This window comes from Styela clava, chromosome 9, assembly GCF_964204865.1.
Source record: "Styela clava chromosome 9, kaStyClav1.hap1.2, whole genome shotgun sequence".
NCBI lineage: Eukaryota > Metazoa > Chordata > Ascidiacea > Stolidobranchia > Styelidae > Styela > Styela clava.
The window spans coordinates 18,222,732-18,249,998 of record NC_135258.1 but is presented as its reverse complement, the minus strand read 5'-3'; the positions used below and the strand labels follow the sequence as shown (position 1 = coordinate 18,249,998).

General features: G+C 36.3%; 1 protein-coding gene and 2 long non-coding RNA genes across 7 annotated transcripts; 2 read left to right on the top strand and 1 right to left on the bottom strand.

Moving 5' to 3' along the window:
* Positions 1-327: 327 nt before the first annotated feature.
* On the top strand, positions 328-26,770 carry LOC120339101 (uncharacterized). 4 transcript variants are annotated; one of them, XM_078115973.1, is made up of 7 exons: positions 328-498; positions 885-1,047; positions 1,509-1,618; positions 2,995-3,161; positions 3,703-3,824; positions 8,227-8,303; positions 26,375-26,770. In XM_078115973.1, the coding sequence occupies exons 1-7, from the start codon at positions 382-384 to the stop codon at positions 26,768-26,770; spliced, it is 1,152 nt and encodes a 383-aa protein (XP_077972099.1). In that variant the 5' UTR covers positions 328-381. The 4 variants fall into 4 exon arrangements, with proteins under 4 accessions (XP_077972099.1, XP_077972100.1, XP_039263102.2 ...); XM_078115974.1 differs by lacking the exon at positions 26,375-26,770 and adding an exon at positions 9,755-10,720; XM_039407168.2 differs by lacking the exon at positions 26,375-26,770 and adding an exon at positions 9,628-10,720.
* On the top strand, positions 3,847-5,894 carry LOC144427180 (uncharacterized). The gene is made up of 2 exons (XR_013477800.1): positions 3,847-4,383; positions 4,643-5,894. It is a non-coding gene; the product is annotated as an uncharacterized LOC144427180 (long non-coding RNA).
* Positions 5,331-6,504, bottom strand: LOC144427179 (uncharacterized). Of its 2 annotated transcripts, XR_013477798.1 has the most exons (3): positions 6,273-6,504; positions 6,082-6,190; positions 5,906-6,002 (listed from the first exon to the last, which is right to left on the bottom strand). It is a non-coding gene; the product is annotated as an uncharacterized LOC144427179 (long non-coding RNA). The 2 variants fall into 2 exon arrangements; XR_013477799.1 differs by lacking the exon at positions 6,082-6,190 and having other exon boundaries at positions 5,331-6,033.
* Positions 26,771-27,267: the final 497 nt, after the last annotated feature.

Genomic DNA, 27,267 nt, shown 5'->3' with positions numbered 1-27,267 from the left:
GACAATTTTTTTAATGCTTCAAAACGTGGGTACACATAGGGCGATAGTTTCATTTTTGCTTAGAATTGTTTGCATTATTGTTTGCTTGAAACTATTGGATGTGTAGTACTAATATACCGGAATTGCTCAGCTTATAGCAAAAAATTGAAAGTGCGTGATAAAATTGTAAACGCATTTACGCTTCATTTGGAAAATACACCCATACAGATTACACACAATCATGTCAAGCAATGCTTGCTTCTCGCAATTTTCATTTTGTTAAATAGTTTTGAAGTATTTCAATACATACTGACTAAATTATGTTACTTTTGTATAACATGCAGCATAGGATTTTTAACAATATATATTAAAATATCAAATCCTATAGTATATGTCGACCATATGGCCTTGTCAAAACAACTTATATCGACTATATTTGTTGCGACGGCAATCACAGTTATCTTTATCGTGGTTTTCAATAGCAACTTGCGAGATCAGTCCTTCATATGGATAAAAACTGTGAGTATATAAGTTGCATATTGGAGTCGAATAATTTCTAATTTTGACAAACCTGACTTGTCAAAATCACAAATCACTAAGAGGAGTGAAACTGAAATTGAAACATACAGTACTGTGTATGGAATTCCGGGTTAAAATTGTCAAGAATAATATATTTGTAATCAATTTAATTTTAATAATAACTGGTACATAGCTGTTAGCCTAACATCGAGACATGACCCACAATGTGCGAATTTGGTCAGATAATGCAATAGTATTTGCAATTCCATTACAACTAAACAAGACATTTCAAAAACTAATTTCGGAGCGAATATTCGATATGCTTAGCTACATTATTCAAAATTACGCGAATACATTGTTCCGAACATTTTACGATATTTTTATAGCTTCCAAGTCAACTTCAAAGGTATGAACGCTATATCAACAGAATTGGATTCGGAATGGAGAATGATAGCGGGAATTGCTACAAAATAAATAAATTGGACAGTTACCGAATCTGTGACAAATTACCGTTTAGTAGCACAACTTGCGGTTCGAACGTAAATACAGGTATGCATGGTTTTTCTTTTATGCGTGAGTAAGGGGGAAATGCGGGCTGTAAAGGCAAATATTTCATGTGCTCTTTATAAAAAAAAAATTAAAACATACAGACGTAACCGGTCAAAACATTCAGGCGTAAGGTCTCAAAGTTTTTAACATGTTTTTATCACCATACACTTCGGTTATTTTCAAAACCAAATGAACAGAGGAGTACGGCCCAGAACATTGGTCAGTCCACCGGACAAACTAGAGGTTTTTGATTATATCCCTTGTGAAATGTCTTTGAAAATTTCTATATTTTTTGCCCCCATTTGCGATATTTACAGATTGAAAACCTACCTTTAATTAATTTAATTAATTATGTAACATGCTCTTAGCTTAATTGATACGTATTTTTATCTATTTATTGAAATTTTAATCACAATACCATGCTTTTACATTTATTTCATCATCATACAATAATATTTTAGATAAGAACGAAGAACATATGGTTCCGAATATCGTACATTTTGTCTGGATAGGGAATCTGACTCTACATTTTTATGCTTATCTTACGATACGATCAGCTGCTGCAAATCAGGTAAAGATTTTATCCGATTTTTTGTTTTATGTTTTAAGATTTTAGGCTGTTGGGCGTAGAATAATTAGGGCTTGCCTGGGATATATCAGTACGAATCTCTATAAAAATGTATAATTTTCCTAACCATAATCATTTGTAGCTCGCTGCTTCTAGGTGCTCATTCACATAAGCCTTGAACGAGCAGCCCCACAAAAAGCTCAATTGCCGATTTGACAACCTAGTTTCTTATCGTCACGCTAATAACCGAATTGCGTAAGTCATTTTTGGCGATTTTGAGTTTTTTATAAAATAGGTATTTGTGTAATGCTGCGCACCTGTCTGTTAACTCAGATTTTATTTTAGGAATTCCGAAACCCATAAAAATGGAGATTTAGTATGACATGCACATTTGTGCAATTGTTTCGTCATAATGAATTATCCTTGTTACCGCAGTACTATTGTGACGTCACAAAGGCAAAATAACCTCGGCGAAGTATTTTTGAGTTTTTGCATCTCGGATTCTAGCTTAGCGCGTATTAATTTGAATTTTTACTACAGTATAGGAAGGCGTACACTTGTGATATTCACTGTCCGAGTCAAATTTACCTTGGTTGGCTTTTATATTGGGTGCATTGCTGTTTTATTATTTATATTTAATCTTAGTCCTATCTCGGTGGGTGTGCAGAACGTGTTATATTGATGAAATATATATTTTTAAACATAAAAAATGATTTAATTGAAACTGATTAGCTATTTGGGGATTAGACATTGTAGATACTGAGAATTACATTCGTTTTTGGAATGTTTAGTTTTCAGAATTGGTGCATATAGTGAAGTTGCAAATTGCGTATGTCACCAAGTCATAGACAAATTTCTGCCTAAGTCACAGTGCGTCATTATGACGTCACTTAACTGCGTCATACAAATTAACTTAAATCCGGCTACGATCAAAAAATTGAACCATGGCAAATTATTGACTCTCAATTGCATAACAAAATCATTAGGAAGTTTTTTACGTTTTTCTCAAAACTGCTAAAAATGACTTACGCAATTCGGTTATTAGCGTGACGTTATATTACTCAGAAGGAAAACACCGGGATTTTAAACTTTAGGTAAAGCTATTAAAATACAATTCCATGCTTGAGCAAGAATAACTCAGCTGTAATTGCATTCAACACAACAAAATTGCGACCGAGGAATATCTCATATTTCTGATAAAATAACATCAAAATAAAAATTGCGCAACGCTCCGTGATCACATCTCAGTGATCTGGTGGTCAAACCATCGATACCTTTCATACACTTGTCAATCAAGTCCACCGGTACTGTACAAAATTTGATGGTACTTCATTTTAGCCGTCGTGTCGATATATTTGAGCATTGTTCTTTTATTTTAGAAACCTGACGTTATATTGTTTCATTACACCCATGTCGAACCACAGGGTGATTTATGGATCAGGGCAAAACAAGAGATACCTTGCTTAATTCCTGTCAAATTTGAGGAACCAACATCATGGCAGGGAAATGAATTGGATACCGTGGTGCATAAAACCGACATAGCACGGTGAGAAGTACCATGTATAGCAATAAAAATACAACATATATTATGCTTGTTCCAAAATAATCTTGATTGATATGAGTGAAAAATTGTAGAAAAAAACATTAAACCAATTTAATAAATCTTAAGTGATCGCCCTGCACTTGAGGATAAAACACATAGTAATGGTCTCCTTTTAAAATATTAAATTCGCCAAAGTATTTTTTTTATGAAATTAGACAGACATCCTCCTTTGCTGACCTATGATCCAAAACTTTGATGGATAAGAAATGTCATTTTGGGTAGAAGGTAAAAAATTTTATAATGTTGTTATTGTTCTTATCCCTGCTGTTGTCCAAAAAAATCGATTTCTATCGCTGCTGCTGTGCCAATCAATTAAATTTTCAGTAGTTTGTGAGAGACAAGTCCGTTATGTTCATATTTTCACATAATTTCATTCGGGTGAGCTTAGCTATTTCCTACCGACGAAGTTATAGGTTAATGGAACTCTTTCTTCATACATTTGTTCATTAGGATCTTGTATTCATCAAGCTGCTCTTCCTTTTAGATTTGATATCCTGCTGCAGCACGGTGGTATATATCTAGATACAGATGCTTTTATTCTTCGTTCAATGGATCCCTTGAGAAAATTTCCCTTCACCATGGGAAGATCAGTACAAGATGCTTTTAGTGAGTTCTTTTACTTCACACTACTAATATAAAATGAACTGGTTTTAGCATTTTTGGGGATCGTTTTTGGACACGAAATGGACATTAAGATCGTTTCAATATTATGTTGGATCTGTTGTTGTTGTTGTTCTTTGACACTTTTTGGACATCTAGTGAAAAATCTAAAATACCGCTTTTCTCTTCGATCACTGGACCAATGGACCTTTCCCCGACCTTTGACCTTTATTGTTATGATTTTGGTCGCTCAGACAAACATTGCAAATATTCAGGCTTGTGTAGGGCGATATAGTAGTAGCCTACGTTGCTCATTTTAAAGGCTTTCGAATGGCATTTCACTGGTGATGGCGGTATTTTCGTGCTTCTAAAGTTATAACATATTGTCAAGTGATCTATTATTAACGTTATTCCGCCTTCACCGTACCTAACTTAGTTCTAAAAGCTTACCGGTATTTAACATACAAAAATGGAATCACTCAGAGATGACTTTTCTATGACATGGTTCTCCAAGAACTTTTTTTATCCCCCAGCAGGAGAAGGATACAAAACTTTTCATTGAAAGGTGATATTTAAATTTATATGGTTGAAGAATGTCAGAGGGTGGTGATATGACTGGGAGACCAGCGTGATTACCGGTAGCGGTACCCTATCCCATAGTTCATAGACTGATAAATAGCGTCCAAGTTAGGATTGAATTGGGGGGTTTAGTATAGAAACAAATGAAATGCAGGGGCAATTTGGAAAGTCTTTTAGACACATTCTTGGAAACATTGCACAAACTACAGAAACCTGTAATTCTGAACAGGTGAATATTTTTTCAGATACATTCATGATGGTTCAGTCAGTCGTCAATCCTGGTTCAACGCTAGATTTCAAAGCCAAGTGCTATAGATAAGTTTAGGAGTCTCTGCCACCAGATCATCTTAAAATAGTGGTGCCGCTGGATAGTCACCAAGTCTTTGATGCAATTTGTACATGCTAGGCACAGTGAGGGAACTTAAGTTTATGTCGTATCATAGAAACACAGATTTATTTGCTCAGTAAGATGGGTGCAAATATACTATTGAAAGATTAGATTCAACAGGTTTATTGAGGTATTATGATCGATTACATACCACATAAAATTACAAGACCAATAATGTTATAGTGATAAACATGGTTTAAATAGACTAACCAACAGATGAAATTGTGGAGATTAAAAGATTTCCCACTGAGCCAAGCATGTACAAGCCTTCCCCAGCATTGGTAACAACCTATATGGAGGGAACAATATATATCCAACAGTTTTGACGTCTGTAGTTAGTGCTAATACACAAAGTTAGATTGAGCCAGAGTTCCAATCATACCGGTTCAACCAAAAACAGTCGGTTATCTAATAGGTTTTACAATATAGTTTATTCATTCAGTGTAGAAATAGAATATAACAGATTATAAAAAATATATGATGAAGGAACAAGCAAGTAAATCCAAAAAAAATACTACAAATTATACAGTTTTGCAGATATTGTGTTGTATAGGATAAACATACACACCAGATATATGCTTTGGGGCACAACAAACAAAAAACATGAAAGCAATGGAGCGTCTGAGTTATTTTATTAAAGCTGCCTGGTTTCATCCCCTAATAATATGGGAGAATTGCTCTCACTGGGCACTACCTCATTGTTATATAGTCAGCCCAACAGCAGATGGGCAAACACCCACCACTTGGTTCGGTTCTAAAGTTATCAGGTGATTATGAACATGTTATGATCTATATGACAGTGATAAATGCAAAACAACCTAACAAAATAAGGATATTCATCACACACCACAGTTACTACCAAGTGCAGGGCCAACTTCTGGTATCAGGAGCAGCTTGGTGTGATTTGCAGTTCCAATTCTGAATCTTGTTAATTCTTTTGCGCCCTTTTGTTATTATTATTTCTTTTTCTGGTAGGTAGTCGCGCACTTTTTGAAATCTATTTTAAGTTATGCTCGACTTCCACTTTTCTCTGCATTTTGTTTGTATGTTGACTTTTTGTGTTGTTTTATGCCAGAGAACCAAAATAAAATGATGATGATGCTTGCTTACATTTTTCTGCTGACTGACAAAGCGCTGTCTTTTTCATCAGCGGCACTTGAGGTAGTTTCAACTAAAGAGTCTGGGGGCAGATCTGGTTGGATCCCTGTCACATGTCTCTGTATCAAATGAAGTATCTAGTGACAGATCCTGTTAAATTATGATCCAAAGTCAAATTATGGTATAAGTAATCCTTACCCAACAATTCGATGGTGCTTTTCTGTTGGGCGACAAGAATCTGATATAGGGTCAAGGTATTCATCAGTTGGTCCATCGCCTCCATGAAAATGCATGATGGAACGCATTGCTTGTATGAAAATTTATTTCGTATAAGAATTAACATATTGAATATATCATAGGTATCGAAAACAATATTTATGTTGGCCTACCTTGGTACACACGAAGGTATATCTGGTGATATTTCCTAGATTGAATATACTGTGAGGCCTGTTGCATTTCTTTATCCACCTCATTGCTTTTTGGCAGTCAATATGTGGCTTCGGACAAGGCACATATATTACTTCATTTGAACGGCAGGGGTACCGTACAGGTTGTCAGACCGGCAAATACCATATGCACAACGTTTACACATAGTTAGTCTACCAAAATAATTCACTAATAGATTCTGTTAATAAAAATGCAACATCGCATCGAAGACAAATTCTCGTACTGACATACGGTAGGCTACCGGTACCCTTGATTGCATCAGCATGACTGTCTACTATTTTTTGGTTCGAAATAGCAGTTGCGACCTGTACAGTACCGTAACTTGTTACCTGAAAGGTGCCTGCAGCGGGTACAGCCTTTTAGTATAGTATAGATATATAGATTTTGTGAACGTGATTTGCAAAAAGTAACATACAGTATTAGAGCTTTCTAATTCTCGCAGCCCTGTGAGGAAAAAAAAGCGAAAAAGGGACAAATATCTGTCTAAACCGCCAGCAACCTGTGCGGAACGCGTCCAAAGTTGTCTGAGCGACTCTTCAGCGGAGAATGTTTGCTTACATCTGCTCGCTTGTGATTGGTTGAAAATACGGATGTTTTAATGTCGGGGAAAGGCCCATGGCTTTGAAATTTTTAGTGGTTAAAGATGAAATTATTCTCCAGAAGGCTATTACTTTTATTTATTTCAAATATTTCTGTTAGCTCTATGAGATTTGTTTTTGTTTGCTATGACGTCACTGAAGGTTCTGCGGACGCATATGCAGGCACTCCTTTTTTTGATCAAGTGACATCGAACGTTGGCGTGACGGCGGATTCTGAAAGTCGTTACTCAAAAATCGCAAGTTTTTCGAGGTTACCGGTGAATGGCGGCTAAAGGTACGGTAGACCGTACTGTACTGCTTCGCTTGGTGTGAATATATTTGTAGACTGTGGTCTAGATGTACGGTAAACCGTTCTTCACTGCTTCGCTTGGTATGAATATATTTGTAGAATGTGGTCTAAAAGTACGGTAAACCGTACCGGTACTGTACTGCTTCGCTTGGTGTGAATATATCTATAGACTGTGGTCGAAATGCTTCGCTGTGGTATCTGCTGCTATAATACCGTGATAAATCGAATAAGTTGGTTTTGCAAATAAGGAGCGTCTGGCATTAGAAGTAGGAGGGGGGATAGGGGGGTGCGCATTTCCAATACGTCGATAATCTCTTTGTCAACCAATTTGCGACCACCTTGTTTTTGTCTGTTTTATTGCTGTGATGTGGTACTAACCAATTTGCGACCACCGTGTTTTTGTCTGTTTGATTGCTGTGATGTGGTGCTTTGTTTATAATTTGACGAGTTTTGTTCGAAATAACCGTGTTTTTAAAATATATGACGGCCAGAAATGCAATTAGAAGCCCAATGTTTTTAAAGATAGAGAAGTTTTGGTACTGTAACACAGCTCGGTGACACTGATCTAACTCGTAGCTGTCAAAAGCTTGAAAATCCATACAAATATAAGAGATAAAAAGATGAAAACTTGGCAGGTTGGTAGAGTTGCTGGAGCAGTGTTCCTTTTAACCATCTTTGAAGATTTTTTTCGCGTTTTTACCTTTAAAGGATGTGGAATAGGGGAGTGCGCATTTCCAATACGTCGATAATATCTCTGTCAACCAATTTGCGACCACCGTGTTTTGTCTGTTTGATTACTGTGATGTGGTGCTTTGTTTATTTATACTGGTACTGGACTACTGGTAAGTCACCGCATATGATTTTTGGGGAATTGTTCTGAGTGTCCATATATTTGAGCATTGCTCTCTTGTTTCAAATGAAAAGCCATTGTTTCTGTACTAAATAAGACACAAGATCCAAATTTTAATAATCTTGTTTTGAGATTATTTTAATTTCTTTCCTGTTCAGGCAGTGGGGTTATATTGTCTGAGCCAAATTCAACGTTTCTACAAACATGGTCAAATTTATTCAAGAACTACACAAAGGTAAGATATATAAAAGGACCGTGTTTTACTATCAAATATCATTTTATTGTTGTACTGCCCATATAGAGCGTTAACCGCGATGGAACTTATTTGTTTTTCATGTATGATTCTAATGGTAAATAAGAAGAGTTAATATATCATAGTATTTGTCTTATCATAAATATCTTTCGTATATACAAACAATAAAATGTTTCACCATCGTCAGAAACTGTCCGTAGTTTAAATGGCATCGATTTGTAAATGTTGAGTCAGATCTTTTAAAAGCTGGTATGAATCATTTATAAGCAAAAAGTCTATGATGACTTTGTATACGCTTAGCACGTATTTTTAGGGACCAATATTTCTGGCCCAGTAATGTTTTCAAAAATGTGAACATTTTACTCTGCCATGCAATATGGGGTCAAAATTGTAAACAAGCGAAGAAGCAATCTTCAATTACTTTGTAGGATGCACGTTGGGTTGTTTACGACTTGCTGTGCTTATTACCGTGACTATTATTATATTCGCTCCTTTTCAAAGCCTATATGTAGTAATAACGTGGGTGTGGTACCATCGAAATTGTCAAGTGAAGCGCGGAATTTGCAAATTCCATAAAAACAAATTTTCGGAAAGGATTATGGTTATGACATTGTTTTGTTGTAGAATAACACAAGAAAAAAATAATAATAAAACGAAATATTCAAAATTAATTTATATTTGTCATAATTAGTGCTTAACCCTCTACTAGACACAATAACACTCAAGTTATTCACAACGACACTCAGGGTTGTTTTCGTCGTATTTAAAAAATACTGGAGACGTGATCCTTAGCGCCATCACGCTGAATAGAACTTACGCAGAAGCGTACGCATCTGAAGAGCCATGAGTCACGTTTTAGGAAACAACAAAAGTTCTGAAAATTTCTACATTGATTATACAAATGCGCATCGGGTGGATTTATAGATTAAAATAAGTAAGATACCGGTGATTTTGATGATTATTTTGGTATGCAATTCTGTAAACTGTTATCGCACATTGTCATTAGCAGGAATTCTGGTAAGACATATAGTTACTTCAGACTTGAATAATTAATTGCTTCTTTACGTCCATTTATGTGAAAAGGAATTAAATATTCAGAAATTGACTATTGGAATGGATATCTTGCATGCCTGTTATACTATGAACAAAAAATATCGTTGTCGTGGATTCTTTTAACATATTTGTAAGCTCTGGGCGCATATGTCCATATTATATTTCATTACGTTTAGCAATCAACAATCTAAGGACAACTCGGACAAAATACCCAAAATAGCCCAACAAAACTTGAAATATTTTCGCTTTTCAGAACGACTTTTTTACCAAAATTTCCCTCCGTATTCACCTTTTGAAGCCCGAACTACCAATACACGTTGAGGAAATATCAATGCAACGACCGAATCCTTGGTGTGATGGTATTGAATCCATAATTACAGAATCGTTCAACATATCAGAGAACTACATTCTTCATCTACACCCGTCAAAATATGGGAAACAACTGTATACAACACTACGTGAAGACGACATTCGTTTGCATGACACAACCTACGGCGCCGGTGCTAGGGCTGCGCTATTCGGCACACAAGACTTGATCTTTTTTAAATCTGAAGTGGCATTGGCTCACAACAGAACTACTCAAAAGCCTTTAAATCTTTTCAAATCGATGCAAAAGCTTCGTAAGCCTGAAATGTTACCTGGTCTCTGACTGGCATGAAGTGCAGAATTGTAATACGTCGGGTGTTGGATCGAATTTGAGCAAAATATTCTGCTGGAGATGACAGAAAAAACCTTTAGATGTAGTTACTCTTATCGCAATAAAATAGTAATAATTATGAATAATTTTTACATGTAAGCACTAGCTAATTGCAAGTATGTATATCACTGTCACGTTCATTCCGCATTCTGCCTATTTCTTCTAAGTATAGTCAACGCAAAAATACAAAGTAGAAATAGTCATCAAAAACGTCATTCATAAGCACTGCTTTGAATCATAAGTGTCAAACTGAATATCAAAATTTTCATATGCCTGTGGAATTCAATTATATAAATCTTTTCTCTAAATATAATTCTGTGTTTAATTACCATTTTTATCGAAATGTCATATTTGATAAAAATGTATCACAACAAAATCTTTTTTGTCTGTCACCCGAAAATTTCACTTGGTAATAAAATCTTAAATCTAGGATTAGATTTCAGAAATTAATTTATATACATATATCCTTTTACGGAATGAGTCAAAAAATATTCAATGACGAAAAGCACGAGTTGTATTACAATAAGTGTATAATGCAATTAATTCATATGAAATTTTAATATTTAATCAATCTATACTTCAAACATTAATCTTGTGTATGTGTGTATGTAATCTTGCTTCGTTTTGAAAATAAAAATTTTCAACTTTTTTTGTGTTTGTTTATCACAGTGTTGGCTAAAACTTCAATTCCGGCCATTATTTCTTCGCTAGTAGGTTTAATCTGATCAGCTGGAAGTTCGAAGTAAAAGGTCCCCACTGATCTCTGAGTTCCAAAGTATAACTTAACTCAATTCCGGCTTTTTCATACGCCCAGTCGCTCGTGCTCTCTGAGAATTCTTATTCACCACATTTTGTCTCACCTTAACTACCCCCGGGTCCTATAAAATCTAAAACATCTGAGAAACTTTTACTCACACATTGTTACAGATCCACGACCGTGCTCATATGTTGATCCGTGAACGCTTTCTATCGCCAGTTTCATTTTGAATGCTGTATCGTTCTATAATTCATACAAAAATATAGTTATATAAGAGAATAAAATATTCAAACAAATCAGATTCTTAATAAAGGGAAATAAGAAATTTTTGTAGATTAGTTCTTATTTTGGTGAAATTACATTGGCAATACTGACGTAGTCCTACGTAGAATTGAACACTGATTTAGTTTAAATTTAAGAATAACAAAAAAGAGGTAGACACCATTAAAATCATAAATGTATCTGCATTAATTGATGAACACATCGTATTGATTCTTAACAACAAAAAAGACTTCAACGAAATTATCAATTAGACCTTGAAATTATTACCTTTTTTGAAGTAAATGTAACATATTCCAACAGAAACAAAGTATTCCGAATTTACAATGTCAGAACGGTTCATATATCACACCAATCAAATTTTGATGAGCATCCATGATTTTGAAGTTTTGTTCGCAAGAATATTTTGTAACAATATATATATTCTATGATGCACGATATGGCTATTGATTTTTAAATATACTTGCCATACCAAACGCATTACTTCAATATTCTGCATTTGATATAATATACAAGTTCTTTTTCTGTCGGTGGAATCGAAGTTATATTGTTATTATAAGGATATAGTATCTGTTGATCATAGTTATGGAACGATACAAGGGCCTTGATTTTTGATTTTTCTCTTCGAATAAAATTTGCCAGATGATGATTTATATTGTAGCATTCAAAACTTTGAACTGCAGAAATAGTCAAGCACTCAGTCATCATCATATGGTATTATTTTGACACCTTAGGCATCAGAATTTGTTTCCGATTTTAATGAATATCAAAAGATTGCCATCACACCATAGTAAGTAAATGCAAGACTGTTAGGAAGTATTCCCAATCTTTCAGATTGCATAATTAATCATAACCAAAAATTTATTAGGTCAATGTCGATTATCAATACTAATGATTAAAATACTACCTTATTTCTGGATGCAGATATAAGTCAGCATAAGTTTAATATCGTATGTTGTACTATAGCCTTTATTCTCCATACTTGATTTCTGAACATAAACTTATTTTTGATTAGCCAGGAGTTTGAAGAAGTTGAGGGTCCGGAATTTTGTAAATATTGACTTCTTCGATACATTTTTCGCTTCCACATGACTCAAATTTCAAATAGGGCTCATTGACTTATATTCGTTAATAGATTTTTCAACCATAATGGGAAAATTCAGATAAAAAATATAAATTGATAAAAGCAAAGAATGTTATAAATGGTGACCGTACATTTGAACCCATGTGTATATCCGCGGGATCAATTCAAGCTATATGCGGGTGCTAGACCCCATGGGTTAGGGTTAGTATGGTTTCAAATATCGGTAAAACAAAACAAAAATCTATAGGTGCAATAGTATGCAGGTGCAATTCTCATGGGTTCAAATGTACGTGAGTTCAAATGTAATGGGACCGTTATAAATATCGATATGGACCGACTTCTATTTTTAAAGTTAAGCCACCTTGTTGTAGTCATTTTCAACCAAATTCAGATTGGAATTTTAACCTGAAGAATGAGTCCACCTATGAACGTACATTTCAACCTATTCATCAGTGGCGGCGCGTCAATAGGGCCAACCGGGGCATTGCGTTTTTTCGGTATAATAAAAAAGATTCGAAAAATAAAAAACCTCAATATCGGTTGCACACACTATCTACACTAGCCATATTCTCCCGACATGGTTCATTTTTCGCTCGCAAAGCCTTCGCCGAACGTCGACGGGGCAACGCCGATTTTGCCCCGGTTGCTCATTGTATATCGTATTCTCTCTTTTATCTTCCACTCGCCGCGTTTGTCTCGTTTGTTTTCTGTTTCATTTACTAAATCATCGGGGCTAGCCCCGAAATTATGACGACACAGTGCCGACGTTTCTTACAACAAAGTCTTGACATATTCACGCATTCCTTCTCGTTCGTTGGTTGCTTGAAGAGTTGATAGTTTCCTCGCCTTCGTTTTTGTCGCTTGTTTCGCTATTTGAATCTGTTAGAGACCTTTAGTCCATTTGCTTTCGATTTTCCACATTCCTTTTGAGCTCCTCACTTCTTTCCGGCTTCGCATTTCTTAGCCTTAGACCTCATAATGAATAAGGTTGATGCACTACTTCGCACTCCGTTTTCGCAGCTGCCGCTGGAACAAAAATTAGAGGTACAACGTCTTGGGCCTTATCAACCAAAAAATTGTTCACTGGAACAATCCCATGACGGAGGAAAGCGTCGGCGTACATTCTGCGCAGAAACTTAGTACAAAAAACACGAATGGTTGTGTTACAGCGAGGACAAAAATGCACTTTTTCGTTTTTATTGCCTACTTTTTGCTACCGCCCATGACTCACGTTGGTGTAAATTTGGTTTTAGAGATCTTAAACATCTTTCCGAGCGTGCAGGGATCATCAATCTTCTATGGAGCATCTGGACAATGCAGTAAAATACCGAACATTCGGAAATGTTAATATTGCAGCACAGTTGGATGAAGGACGCGCGGTTTCTATTCGTCGGCACAACCAAAACGTCGAGAAAAACCGCCATGTTCTCGGTCGATTGATAGATGTTTTGAAGTTCATTGGTTGTCACGAGCTGTCTCTCCGTGGGCACGATGAACGGGCTGGCTCTTCTAATAGAGGGGTATTTTTGGATATGGTGGAATACACCGCATCCCTAGATACAGTATTGAGAGATCATCGAAGGATATCCAAAATGATTTGCTCGACTCAATGTATAAAATTTATTTACAACATTTGGCTCTGGAAATTGCGAATTGCCAGTTCCTTTCGATTCGGTCTGACGAGACAACTGACATCACGTGCGTTTACCAACTGGCTGTGATTTTTCGGTTTGTGAAAGATGGTAAACCTACCGAGAGATTTCACAGCTTTGTACCAATCGTTGATCGCACGGCTTGCGGGATATCGGCTGTACTGAAAGAAGTGTTACAGCCTTACAACGCGAAGTCAAAATTGATAGCTCAAACTTATGACGGCGCGGCAGTCATGAGTGGGTCGAAACATGGTGTTCAAGTTTATATAAAAGAAGATTTTCCTCATGCGCATTTTTTACATTGTTATGCACACCAATTTAACCTCGTTATTAAAAATATGTGTCTTGATACCCCTCTCGTCCGTATATTTTTTGCAAATGTTTCGGGGTTTTCTTCATTTTTTTCCGTTTCGCCGAAGCGCTCTGACCTCCTTCGCCAGATATGTAGCCGCCGTCTCCCAGCTTGTGCACCAACACGTTGGAACTTCCAATCACGCGTGGTGCAGGGCGTGTCCGAAATTAGGTCTGAGCTCATTGAGTGTTTCAATGGCATTCAGAGCTCTCCGGTTTGGGACGAACGCTCTGTGAGGGAGGCGGCAGGTCTAAAGCGTCTGCTAGAAGATGGTGAGTTTTCATTTTTTCTCCACAATATTCTATCACGTGGATGTATTATACCGCGCATTGCAGTCAAGGCTAATGGATGGAGCGTCTGTGCAGTCGTGTATTTCAGACTTCTGCGATGCTGTATCTCGTATCCGGGAAACAATAAAATACGACGACACATGGAGTGCTTCTTTACGCCGTGGGCAAACAACGCAGCGTTTGATTTTGTCTGCAAAGGAATGCTGTGACATTCTGGTGAATCAAATAGGCGATCGTCTGTGCACTGAACACCTTGCCGCGTTCTCTTTGATGAACCCCAAAAATTTTTCAAAATTTGCACGTCAATTTCCCATCCATTTGTTGGCTACTGTCTCCAAATTTTACCCCATGATAAACGTTGGTAAATTGGAAAATGAATTGCGATGTATATACACCAATCAAACTTTTTTGAACATCACATCAACTTGCGCGCTCTATGGGTTCCTCATAGATAACACTCTAGTAACTACCTTTGCGGCGTCTGCAAAATTTCTGGACATCATTTTGACGACGCCTATTTCTTCCGCCGACGCAGAGCGAACATTCAGCACGCTGAAGCGTATTAAAACGTATCTCAGAAACACAATGAAGCAAGATAGATTAAATTCCTTGGCTGTTTTATCCATTCACAGAGACGTTATTTCTGGGATGCATGACTTTAATCAGCGCGTTATTGAGCATTTTGCTTCTAAGAAACCGCGGCGTGTTGCATATATGTTCAAGCAGTAGAAGTCTAGCAGCATATATATCATATATCTATGAGTGAGCGACGCATGTCCTTATCTTTGCATTAACTTTCCTTTCTTCATAGTAACGTTTTAAACCTTATTTTAGGTCTTGTCTGCTTTCCCGAAGTTTCTGTTAATATGTCATTGTATTTATCTGGGTAAATATTGCCTTTCCTTTTGAAAGAGGTTTCAAAATAAACTATGTCTATATTTATTAATCCCTTGACTTGGACCGGTTTTAAAGACACTTTCTTATCGTTAAAAATTGTCGCTTTTGCCGATTGGTTGTTACCGATGGAATGGTTTTTATACTCATAAAATGATGAGAGAACTTACAGCGCTCATCCTGTCCCCGTAGATGGGGGTGTCTTGGTCCCGCAGTAGCTTGCCCCGGTTGTCAAAATGACCACGCGCCGCCACTGCTATTCATTCATTAAGTTCAAACTTCCCTAGCCTATTTCAATGTCTATAAATGTAAACACAGTATAATTACGTACATACCGGTGTATAATTGTGAATTACCATTCATGTAAGTTGTAAACGGTTAACTTACTATACCCCTTGTATATATCATGAAAACAGATCCGGTTACGAATTGCAGTAAAACAAATTTTGTTGACAAGTTTATATCGAACATATTTGACTCTTTACACATTAATCTCCTAGTAGTGTCCTAGATTTGGATCAAACACTTAAATATATAAACCTACGTTGTTGTTGTTATAAATGCATTAATAAAGAGCAAAATCCTAAAATAACTCTAAGAAACTGACTGCCAATACAAGTAACCTTACATGTTTCTCATTAAACATAATTTCGCTGTATCATATGAACACATCACGTTCATTGAAGTTAAAAAAACGATATCAACCATGTTTAAGGGCGATTTTCCGATATTACACCACAATTCAACCTTCTACTACATTGAAAAATTATATATAAATAAATCTACAATTTCACGCTGTAAATGTGATTTTCCCTCCAAAACAAATTTAATAATCATATTGCTTTTTATAAACAATATTATTGATAATTATTATAAGCCTGAAAATGTGAACAGCGCGTTATTGGAAAAAATGGAATTTTGTTCGTGTTACTTTATACTTAGCGCAAGTCGCAAAGAATTCATACTAATAGTTGTAAGAGGTCTTGAATTCAACTTACTTTCAACTTCACGGACTATTGTAGACAATGCTTCATCGGTAACTTATCGATTATGTAATAATGGAGTCAAAATTTTTTTTGTTGATCTGACGAGTTTTTCTTGAATCCTTGAATGAGTGAACCTGTGGAAGAATTGAACTTGAATACAATATCACTTCGTCTGCAGAATTCTCCCATTTTATTGGAATTGCATATTTGCATTTACCGTGGAACTCCTTCACGGCGCCATAATGATGCGTCGATACGTTGGCATCGACCGTGTAACAGATATTGATTCGTTAGTTGGATTTAGTGTGATTTTAAATGAATAGTAAAGCCTCAGTGCTCATAATTAGGATAAAAAATATGCTTGGAATTTTTCTTGCACATTAATCAATTATACCAGATATATAACCAGATCAGAACACCATAAGAAAGTCGATTACTTCTTTGCGACTACTTGAACAGAAATTCATGATCCGTTATTTACCCCCAATTACTTTCGAATCTTGTATACTGAAAAATACGGCGAATTTATGTACGTTTATTAGAATATTTCGTGATATTTCAGTATAAATCACAAATTTATATTCACCCAAAACGCGTAGGAGAAAAATAGATAAAAAAAATGAGCCAATTCGTTGTATAGGGAAAAAGTAAACACTAACAAAAATTGAATACCCAAATACTAGAAATAGGAATTTAATTATTTTTACCTTAAAGATGCAGTTTTTTGTTATATATATATTTATACGAATAGATGGTATTAATATTATGCAAACAAGACATCACGTGACAATATTTAGCTCACTGAACATATATTAAACTTTACTTCAAATGTAGCAACACACGTACGCAAACGCGATTACTCAAACACGTCTGGAAATTTTAACAATCTGTTTGTCGAATGTGAAACGTTTCATTACAGGTACAGGTTTTATTACATGGTTGGATTTTGATATGTTTAATATTTTTATCTTTGAAGGACGATAGACATGGATACACAGATGGTACAACCAGTGCTGGGATTCAAGTTTTTTATCTGACGGTTCCATCACAAAAGTCATATTTTTCAGCCGGTTCTGTTACAAACAGAACCTTGACAGTAACCAGTAAAGCTGAACGGTTCGCTGATCTCATAAAATTTCGTGAGACGGTTCTATAGGACCGATACGAACCGGCTGAATCCATACCACTGGGTACAACCTATTTATACGAGATATAAACGATTATACAGCGTCAAAACGTATCATATATTGTAATGTTCTCTGATACAGGTAGGCTTAGAATAGTGAAATAGAAATTTTCTGTTTGTCAATATAAGAAATGACAATTTTTTTAATGCTTCAAAACGTTGGTACACATAGGGCGATAGTTTCATTTTTGCTTAGAATTGTTTGCATTATTGTTTGCTTGAAACTATTGGATGTGTAGTACTAATATACCGGAATTGCTCAGCCTATAGCAAAAAATTGAAAGTGCGTGATAAAATTGTAAACGCATTTACGCTTCATTTGGAAAATACACCCATACAGATTACACACAATCATGTCAAGCAATGTCTGCTTCTCGCAATTTTCATTTTGTTAAATAGTTTTGAGTATTTCAATACATACTGACTAAATTATGTTACTACTTTTGTATAACATGCAGCATAGGATTTTTAACAATATATATTGAAATATCAAATCCTATAGTATATGTCGACCATATGGCCTTGTCAAAACAACTTATATCGACTATATTTGTTGCGACAGCAATCACAGTTGTCTTTATCGTGGTTTTCGATAGCAACTTGCGAGATCAGTCCTTCATATGGATAAAAACTGTGAGTATATAATTTGCATATTGGAGTCGAATAATTTCTAATTTTGACAAACCTGACTTGTCAAAATCACTAATCACTAAGAGGAGTGAAACTGAAATTGAAACATACAGTACTGTGTATGGAATTCCGGGTTAAAATTGTCAAGAATAATATATTTGTAATCAATTTAATTTTAATAATAACTGGTACATAGCTGTTAGCCTAACATCGAGACATGACCCACAATGTGCGAATTTGGTCAGATAAGGCAATAGTATTTGCAATTCCATTACAACTAAACAAGACATTCAGAACTAATTTCGGAGCGAATATTCGATATGCTTAGCTACATTATTCAAAATTACGCGAATACATTGTTCCGAACATTTTACGATATTTTTATAGCTTCCAAGTCAACTTCAAAGGTATGAACGCTATATCAACAGAATTGGATTCGGAATGGAGAATGATAGCGGGAATTGCTACAAAATAAATAAATTGGACAGTTACCGAATCTGTGACAAATTACCGTTTAGTAGCACAACTTGCGGTTCGAACGTAAATACAGGTATGCATGGTTTTTCTTTTATGCGTGAGTAAGGGGGAAATGCGGGCTGTAAAGACAAATATTTCATGTGCTCTTTATAAAAAAAAAATTAAAACATACAGACGTAACCGGTCAAAACATTCAGGCGTAAGGTCTCAAAGTTTTTAACATGTTTTTATCACCATACACTTCGGTTATTTTCAAAACCAAATGAACAGAGGAGTACGGCCCAGAACATTGGTCAGTCCACCGGACAAACTAGAGGTTTTTGATTATATCCCTTGTGAAATGTCTTTGAAATTTTTTTTTTTTTTGTCCCAATTTGCGATATTTACAGATTGAGAACCTACCTTTAATTACATATCAATAGGGCTGGGCGTTTCGAAACACTGTTTCGAAACGTTTCGAAACACTGATATGTCGAAACGGCGCCGTTTCGACCTTCGAAACGGATATTATGACGTCATAGCAAATGCAACCTGAAATTAGTCAAGGTATCATTCAGGGATGTCCATTTCAAATTTGATATCCGAATTTATTCGAATATCGTGACTCTCAAATAATATTTTTAGTGTTTATAAGAATATTAAATATAGCGCAAACGTCCTAGCGCCGCCGTTCACGTTTTGATTTAAAAATTCTATAATTATTTCATTTCATGTTTTATCGTATTCGAAGACATTCTTTGCGAGGCGCAATAAATTACTGCCGACATAAAAGGATTTAGGTCAGCGCCGACTTGAAGTACTTATAACACGTCGAGAAAGTTTTTATTTGAAAATATTTTACAATTATTATGGCATATTTCAACATAGTCAAGATAGTCTGGGTAACCGCTCAATAAATCTAAAATGTCACACTGACGATAACCAGTCAGAGTCATAACGAAAATTAGCCGTATCAAAAATCCGAGTTAATGTTGATTTTACTGTATAATTTAAACATTCCACCTAGTTGTTCTTTTTTCTGCGCTTGCCAAGATGCACCACAATTCATAAATACTGTAATGTTTAAGTCCATTTCCTTAGAGCAAAAAAAATAACTATTTTCAATCAATAGAAGCCCAATTCCTATGTTCCTGGAGTTTAGAATGTATTCGGAATTCGGAAGATTCAAAATATCTTTTTCCAGAATGTATTTGAAATAGTCAGGTATTCGGTTATGGCTCTCCCTGGTATAATTACCACACTGGATCACAAGGATTTGTGGCATCGGATAAAGTAGAAAATGACCCCACTTATTGCATTAGATGAGGGCAGGGCCGCATTGAGACGTTGAGAGGCCCCATGCTATGCTGCTTGTGAGCCCCATCTCTAACAATGACGTAATTCGTATTATCCTGGTGCCATTTGGCCGCTGCTTTGTCATTGAGCAGAAACTATCGTGGAATTATCATTATCGTTTTATCCTCTCAAATTAGCATCCAGTGCTATCCTTTTGTGGATTTGATTGTGGAAAATAGATGTCATTATACATTAAATTCGATGGGTAATAATGATATCATATGTTACAGTTTATGACAAACGTGTGTTTCGTTTCGTTTCGATTTCGTTTCGAAGGCAAAATTTCGTTTCGATTTCGAAACACCAGTGTTTCGAAAATGCCCAGCCCTACATATCAATACCCTTCACTTCACGGAACTTAAATCAGTATGTAACATTCTCTTAGCTTAATTGATACGTATTTTTATCTATTTATTGAAATATTAATCATAATACCATGCTTTTACATTTATTTCATCATCATACAATAATATTTTAGATAAGAACGAAGAACATATGGTTCCGAATATCGTACATTTTGTCGATAATATCTTTGTCAACCAATTTGCGACCACCGTGTTTTTGTCTGTTTTATTGCTGTGATGTGGTACTAACCAATTTGCGACCACCGTGTTTTTGTCTGTTTGATTGCTGTGATGTGGTGCTTTGTTTATAATTTGACGAGTTTTGTTCGAAATAACCGTGTTCTTTAAAAAAAATGACGGCCAGAAATGCAATTAGAAGCCCAATGTTTTCAAAGATAGAGAAGTTTTGGTACTGTAACACAGCGCGGTGACACTGATCTAACTCGTAGCTGTCAAAAGCTTGAAAATCCATACAAATATAAGAGATAAAAAGATGAAACTTTGCAGGTTGGTAGAGTTGCTGGAATTGTGTTTCTTTTAACCATCTTTGAAGGTTTCGCGTTTTTACATTTAAAGGAGGTGGAATAGGGGAGTGCGCATTTCCAATACGTCGATAATATCTCTGTCAACCAATTTGCGACCACCGTGTTTTGTCTGTTTGATTACTGTGATGTGGTGCTTTGTTTATTTATCATTGGCGGCGCGTCAATAGGGCCAACCAGGGCAATGCTCCGGTTGTTTTTTCGGTATAATAAAAAATATTCGAAAAATACCTCAATATCGGTTGCACAGACTGTCTACACTAGCCATATTCTCCCGACATGGTTCATTTTTCGCTCGCAAAGCCTTCACCGAACGTCGACGGGGCGACGCCGATTTTGCCCCGATTGCTCATGGTATATCGTATTCTCTCTTTTATCTTCCACTCGCCGCGTTTGTCTCGTCTGTTTCTTTTACTAAATCATCGGGGCCGATCGGGGCTAGCCCCGAAATTATGACGACACAATGCCGACGTTTCTTACAACAACGTGTTGACATATTCACGCATTCCTTCTCGTTCGTTGGTTGCTTGAAGAGTTGATAGTTTCCTCGCCTTCGTTTTTGTCGCTTGTTTCGCTATTTGAATCAGTTAGAGACCTTTAGTACATTTGCTTTCGATTTTCCACATTCATTTTGAGCTCCTCACTTCTTTCCGGCTTCGCATTTCTTAGCCTTAGACCTCATGATGAATAAGGTTGATGCACTACTTCGCAATCCGTTTTCGCAGCTGCCGCTGGAACAAAAATTAGAGGTACAACGTCTTGGGCCTTATCAACCAAAAAATTGTTCACTGGAACAATCCCATGACGGAGGAAAGCGTCGGCGTACATTCTGCGCAGAAACTCGGTATAAAAAACACGAATGGTTGTGTTACAGCGAGGACAAAATGCACTTTTTTGTTTTTATTGCCTACTTTTTGCTACCACCCGTGACTCACGTTGGTGTAAATTTGGTTTTAGAGATCTTAAACATCTTTCCGAGCGTGCCAGGGATCATCAATCTTTTATGGAGCATCTGGACAATGCAGTAAAATACCGAACATTCGGAAATGTTAATATCGCAGCACAGTGGGATGAAGGACGCGCGGTTTCTATTCGTCGGCACAACCAAAACGTCGAGAAAAACCGCCATGTTCTCGGTCGATTGATAGATGTTTTGAAGTTCATTGGTTGTCACGAGCTGTCCCTCCGTGGGCGCGATGAACGGGCTGGCTCTTCTAATAGAGGGGTATTTTTGGATATGGTGGAATACACCGCATCCATAGATACAGTATTGAGAGATCATCTTGATGCCGCAACTGTTTCGAAAGGGACATCTAAGGATATCCAAAATGATTTGCTCGACTCAATGTATAAAATTTATTTACAACATTTGGCTCTGGAAATTGAGAATTGCCAGTTTCTTTCGATTCAGTCTGACGAGACAACGAGACATCACGTGCGTTTCCCAACTGGCTGTGATTTTTCGGTTTGTGAAAGATGGTAAACCGACCGAGAGATTTCACAGCTTTGTACCAATCGTTGATCGCACGGCTTGCGGGATATCGGATGTACTGAAAGAAGTGTTACAGCCTTACAACGCGAAGTCAAAATTGATAGCTCAAGCTTATGACGGCGCGGCAGTCATGAGTGGGTCGAAACATGGTGTTCAAATTTATATAAAAGAAGATTTTCCTCATGCGCAGTTTTTACATTGTTATGCACACCAATTTAACCTCGTTATTAAAAATATGTGTCTTGATACCCCTCTCGTCCGTATATTTTTTGCAAATGTTCCGGGGTTATCTTCATTTTTTTCCGTTTCGCCGAAGCGCTCTGACCTCCTTCGCCAGATATGTAGCCGCCGTCTCCCAGCTTGTGCACCAACACGTTGGAATTTCCAATCACGCGTGGTGCAGGGCGTGTCCGAAATTAGGTCTGAGCTCATTGAGTGTTACAATGGCATTCAGAGCTCTCCGGTTTGGGACGAACGCTCTGTGAGGGAGGCGGCAGGTCTAAAGCGTCTGCTAGAAGATGGTGAGTTTTCATTTTTTCTCCACAATATTCTATCACGTGGATGTATTATACGGCGCATTGCAGTCAAGGCTAATGGATGGAGCGTCTGTGCAGTCGTGTATTTCAGACTTCTGCGATGCTGTATCTCGTATCCGGGAAACAGTAAAATACGACGACACATGAAGTGCTTCTTTACGCCGCGGGCAAACAACGCAGCGTTTGATTTTGTCTGCAAAGCAATGCTGTGACATTCTGGTTAATCGAATAGGCGATCGTCTGCGCACTGAACACCTTGCCGCGTTCTCTTTGATGAACCCCAAAAATTTTTCAAAATTTGCACGTCAATTTCCCATCCATTTGTTGGCTACTGTCTCCAAATTTTACCCCATGATAAACGTGGGTAAATTGGAAAATGAATTGCGATGTATATACACCAATCAAACTTTTTTGAACATCACATCAACTTGCGCGCTCTATGGGTTCCTCATAGATAACACTCTAGTAACTACCTTTGCGGCGTCTGCAAAATTTCTGGACATCATCATTTTGACGACGCCTATTTCTTCCGCCGACGCAGAGCGAACATTCAGCACGCTGAAGCGTATTAAAACGTATCTCAGAAACACAATGAAGCAAGATAGATTAAATTCCTTGGCTGTTTTATCCATTCACAGAGACGTTATTTCTGGGATGCATGACTTTAATCAGCGCGTTATTGAGCATTTTGCTTCCAAGAAACCGCGGCGTGTTGCATATATGTTCAAGCAGTAGAAGTCTAGCAGCATATATATCTATGAGTGAGCGACGCATGTCCTTATCTTTGCATTAACTTTCCTTTCTTCATAGTAACGTTTTAAACCTTATTTTAGGTTTTGTCTGCTTTCCCGAAGTTTCTGTTAATATGTCATTGTATTTATTTGGGTAAATATTGCCTTTCCTTTTGAAAGAGGTTTCAAAATAAACCATGTCTATATTTATTAATCCCTTGACTTGGACCGGTTTTAAAGACACTTTCTTATCGTTAAAAATTGTCGCTTTTGCCGATTGGTTGTTACCGATAGAATGGTTTTTATACTCATAAAATGATGGGAGAACTTACAGCGCTCATCCTGTCCCCGTAGATGGGGGCGACTTGGTCCCGCAGTAGCTTTCCCCGGTTGTCAAAATGACCACGCGCTGCCACTGTTATTTATACAGGTACTGGTTAGAGATGTACCGTTGTATCGGTATCGGCAATATCGGCCATTTTTCCGTATCGGCCATGTATCGGTATCAGTTGAATTAAGGCCGATATTTCCGATATAATTATCCTTTTGATATGGTCCCGAATGTTTTAAAAGATAAGTTAGAATACTACTTTTTAATTTATTTTTTGTCTGGAGAGATCGTGAGCTATGAGACATACATGTCCCTACCCCCGCGAAAGAATAGGATTCACGTGTTTTTAGCTATTTATCAGCCAAACTAGTTCAACTAATTTGGCTATTTTCGCTGTCAATTTTTTATATTGACATGTTTAATATTATATAGTAATTATGAAGAAATATATCAACACAGCACATAACAAAAAGCAACTAGGCTCCCAGTTTTAAATCATACAGTGGAATTGGGGTCCTTATTAACGGCACAAGGACTTTTGGCACGGCTATAACTGCTGACTGTTTGTCGTCAAGTACGAGTGTCATTTAGTCCGTCGACATCGATAAACTAAATTCCGAAATTCAAAATTTATGATAGCAATTGTAAAATATTTTATATTATAAAATAGTAAAGTAAAAAAACATCCTCGACGGTTATAGGCAGGCCTTCTTTTTGTCGGTGCTGATTGATATTCTTTCAATTTGGCTTTGACTTATTGCGTCGACGATTACGATTAGCCACGAAAAAAAGTATTTGTAAAATGCTTTTAATTTGAACGTAGGACGGCGGCGCTAGAATGTGTGGGTGATATTCGATATTCTTTTAAACTCGAATAACGATATTCGAAGGACGCGATATTCATATCAAGTTCAAATTGGACATGCCGGCTTATGAGTTTCAATTGAACACCGAGATTACTAGCGTTACTGTACTATGTATCTTAATCAGTTGAAGCAAACACCAAACATCAATTTCATATTATGTGATATATCTTTTTTATCGATCTGAAATAATGTGTACTATGAACAACGCTCAAAGACCATTGTTTTAACCCGTCAAGAACTACACAAAGGTAAGATATATAAAAGGACCGTGTTTTACTATCAAATATCATTTTATTGTTGTACTGCCCATATAGAGCGTTAACCGCGATGGAACTTATTTGTTTTTCATGTATGATTTTAATGGTTAATAAGAAGAGTTAATATCTCATAGTATTTGTCTTATCATAAATATCTTTCGTATATACAAACAATAAAATGTTTCACCATCGTCAGAAACTGTCCGTAGTTTAAATGGCATCGATTTGTTAATGTTGAGTCAGATTTTTTAAAAGCTGGTTTGAATCATTTATAAGCAAAAAGTCTATGATGACTTTGTATAAGCTTAGCACGTATTTTTAGGGACCAATATTTCTGGCCCAGTAATGTTTTCAAAAATGTGAACATTTTACTCTGCCATGCAATATGGGATCAAAATTGTAAACAAGCGAAGAAGCAATCTTCAATTACTTTGTAGGGTGCACGTTGGGTTGTTTACGACTTGCTGTGCTTATTATCGTGACTATTATTATATTCGCTCCTATTCAAAGCTTATATGATATGTAGTAATAACGCGGGTGTGGTACCATCGAAATTGTCAAGTGAAGCGCGGAATTTGCATATTCCATAAAAACAATTTTTCGGAAAGGATTATGGTTATGACATTGTTTTGTTGTAGAATAACACAAGAAAAAAATAATAATAAAACGAAATATTTAAAATTAATTTATATTTGTCATAATTAGTGCTTAACCCTCTACTAGACACAATAACACTCAAGTTATTCACAACGACACTCAGGGTTGTTTTCGTCATATTTAAAAAATACTGGATACGTGCTCCTTAGCGTCATCACGCTGAATAGAACTTACGCAGAAGCATACGCATCTGAACGCATTCATACGCATTTATACATTGATTATACAAATGCGCATCGGGTGGATTTATAGATTAAAATAAGTAAGATACCGGTGATTTTGATGATTATTTTGGTATGCAATTCTGTAAACTGTTATCGTACATTGTCATTAGCAGGAATTCTGGTAAGACATATAGTTACTTCAGACTTGAGTAATTAATTGCCTCTTTACGTCCATTTATGTGAAAAGGAATTAAATATTCAGAAATTGACTATTGGAATGGATATCTTGCATGTATGTTATACTATGTACAAAAAATATCGTTGTTGTGAACTCTTTTAACACATTTGGAAGCTCTGGGCGCATATGTCTATATTATATTTCATTACGTTTAGTAGTCAACAATCTAAGGACAACTCGGACAAAATAACTCAACAAAACTTGAAATATTTTTGCTTTTCAGAACGACTTTTTCACCAAAATTTCCCTCCGTATTCACCTTTTGAAGCCCGAACTACCAATACACGTTGAGGAAATAGCAATGCAACGACCGAATCCTTGGTGTGGAGGTATTGAATCCATAATTACAGAATCGTTCAACATAGCAGAGAACTACATTCTTCATCTACACCCGTCAAAATATGAGAAACAACTGTATACAACACTACGTGAAGACGACATTCGTTTGCATGACACAACCTACGGCGCCGGGGCTAGGGCTGCGCTAGTCGGCACACAAGACTTGATCTTTTTTAAATCTGAAGTGGCATTGGCTCACAACAGAACTACTCAAAAGCCTTTAAATCTTTTCAAATCGATGCAAAAGCTTCGTAAGCCTGAAATGTTACCTGGTCTCTGACTGGCATGAAGTGCAGAATTGTAATACGTCGGGTGTTGGATCGAATTTGAGCAAAATATTCTGCTGGAGATGACAGAAAAAACCTTTAGATGTAGTTACTCTTATCGCAATAAAATAGTAATAATTATGAACAATTTTTACATGTAAGCGCTAGCTAATTGAAAGTATATATATCACTGTCACGTTCATTCCGCATTCTGACTATTTCTTCTAAGTATAGTCAACGCAAAAATACAAAGTAAAAATAGTCATCAAAAACTTCATTCATAAGCACTGCTTTGAATCATAACTGTCAAACTAAATAGCAAAATTTTCATATGCCTGTGGAATTCAATTATATAAATCTTTTCTCTAAATATAATTCTGTGTTTAATTACCGTTTTTATCGAAATATCATATTTGATAAAAATGTATAACAACAAAATCTTTTTTGTCTGCCACCCGAAAATTTCACTTGGTAATAAAATCTTAAACTAGGATTAGATTTCAGAAATTAA

Coding starts and splice junctions, on each gene's coding strand:
- LOC120339101 (XM_078115973.1), top strand. CDS start 382: ATGGCCTTGTCAAAACAACTTATATCGACTATATTTGTTGCGACGGCA. Junction 1,048..1,508: donor CGGTTCGAACGTAAATACAG/GTATGCATGGTT, acceptor ATAATATTTTAG/ATAAGAACGAAGAACATATG. Junction 1,619..2,994: donor GATCAGCTGCTGCAAATCAG/GTAAAGATTTTA, acceptor CTTTTATTTTAG/AAACCTGACGTTATATTGTT.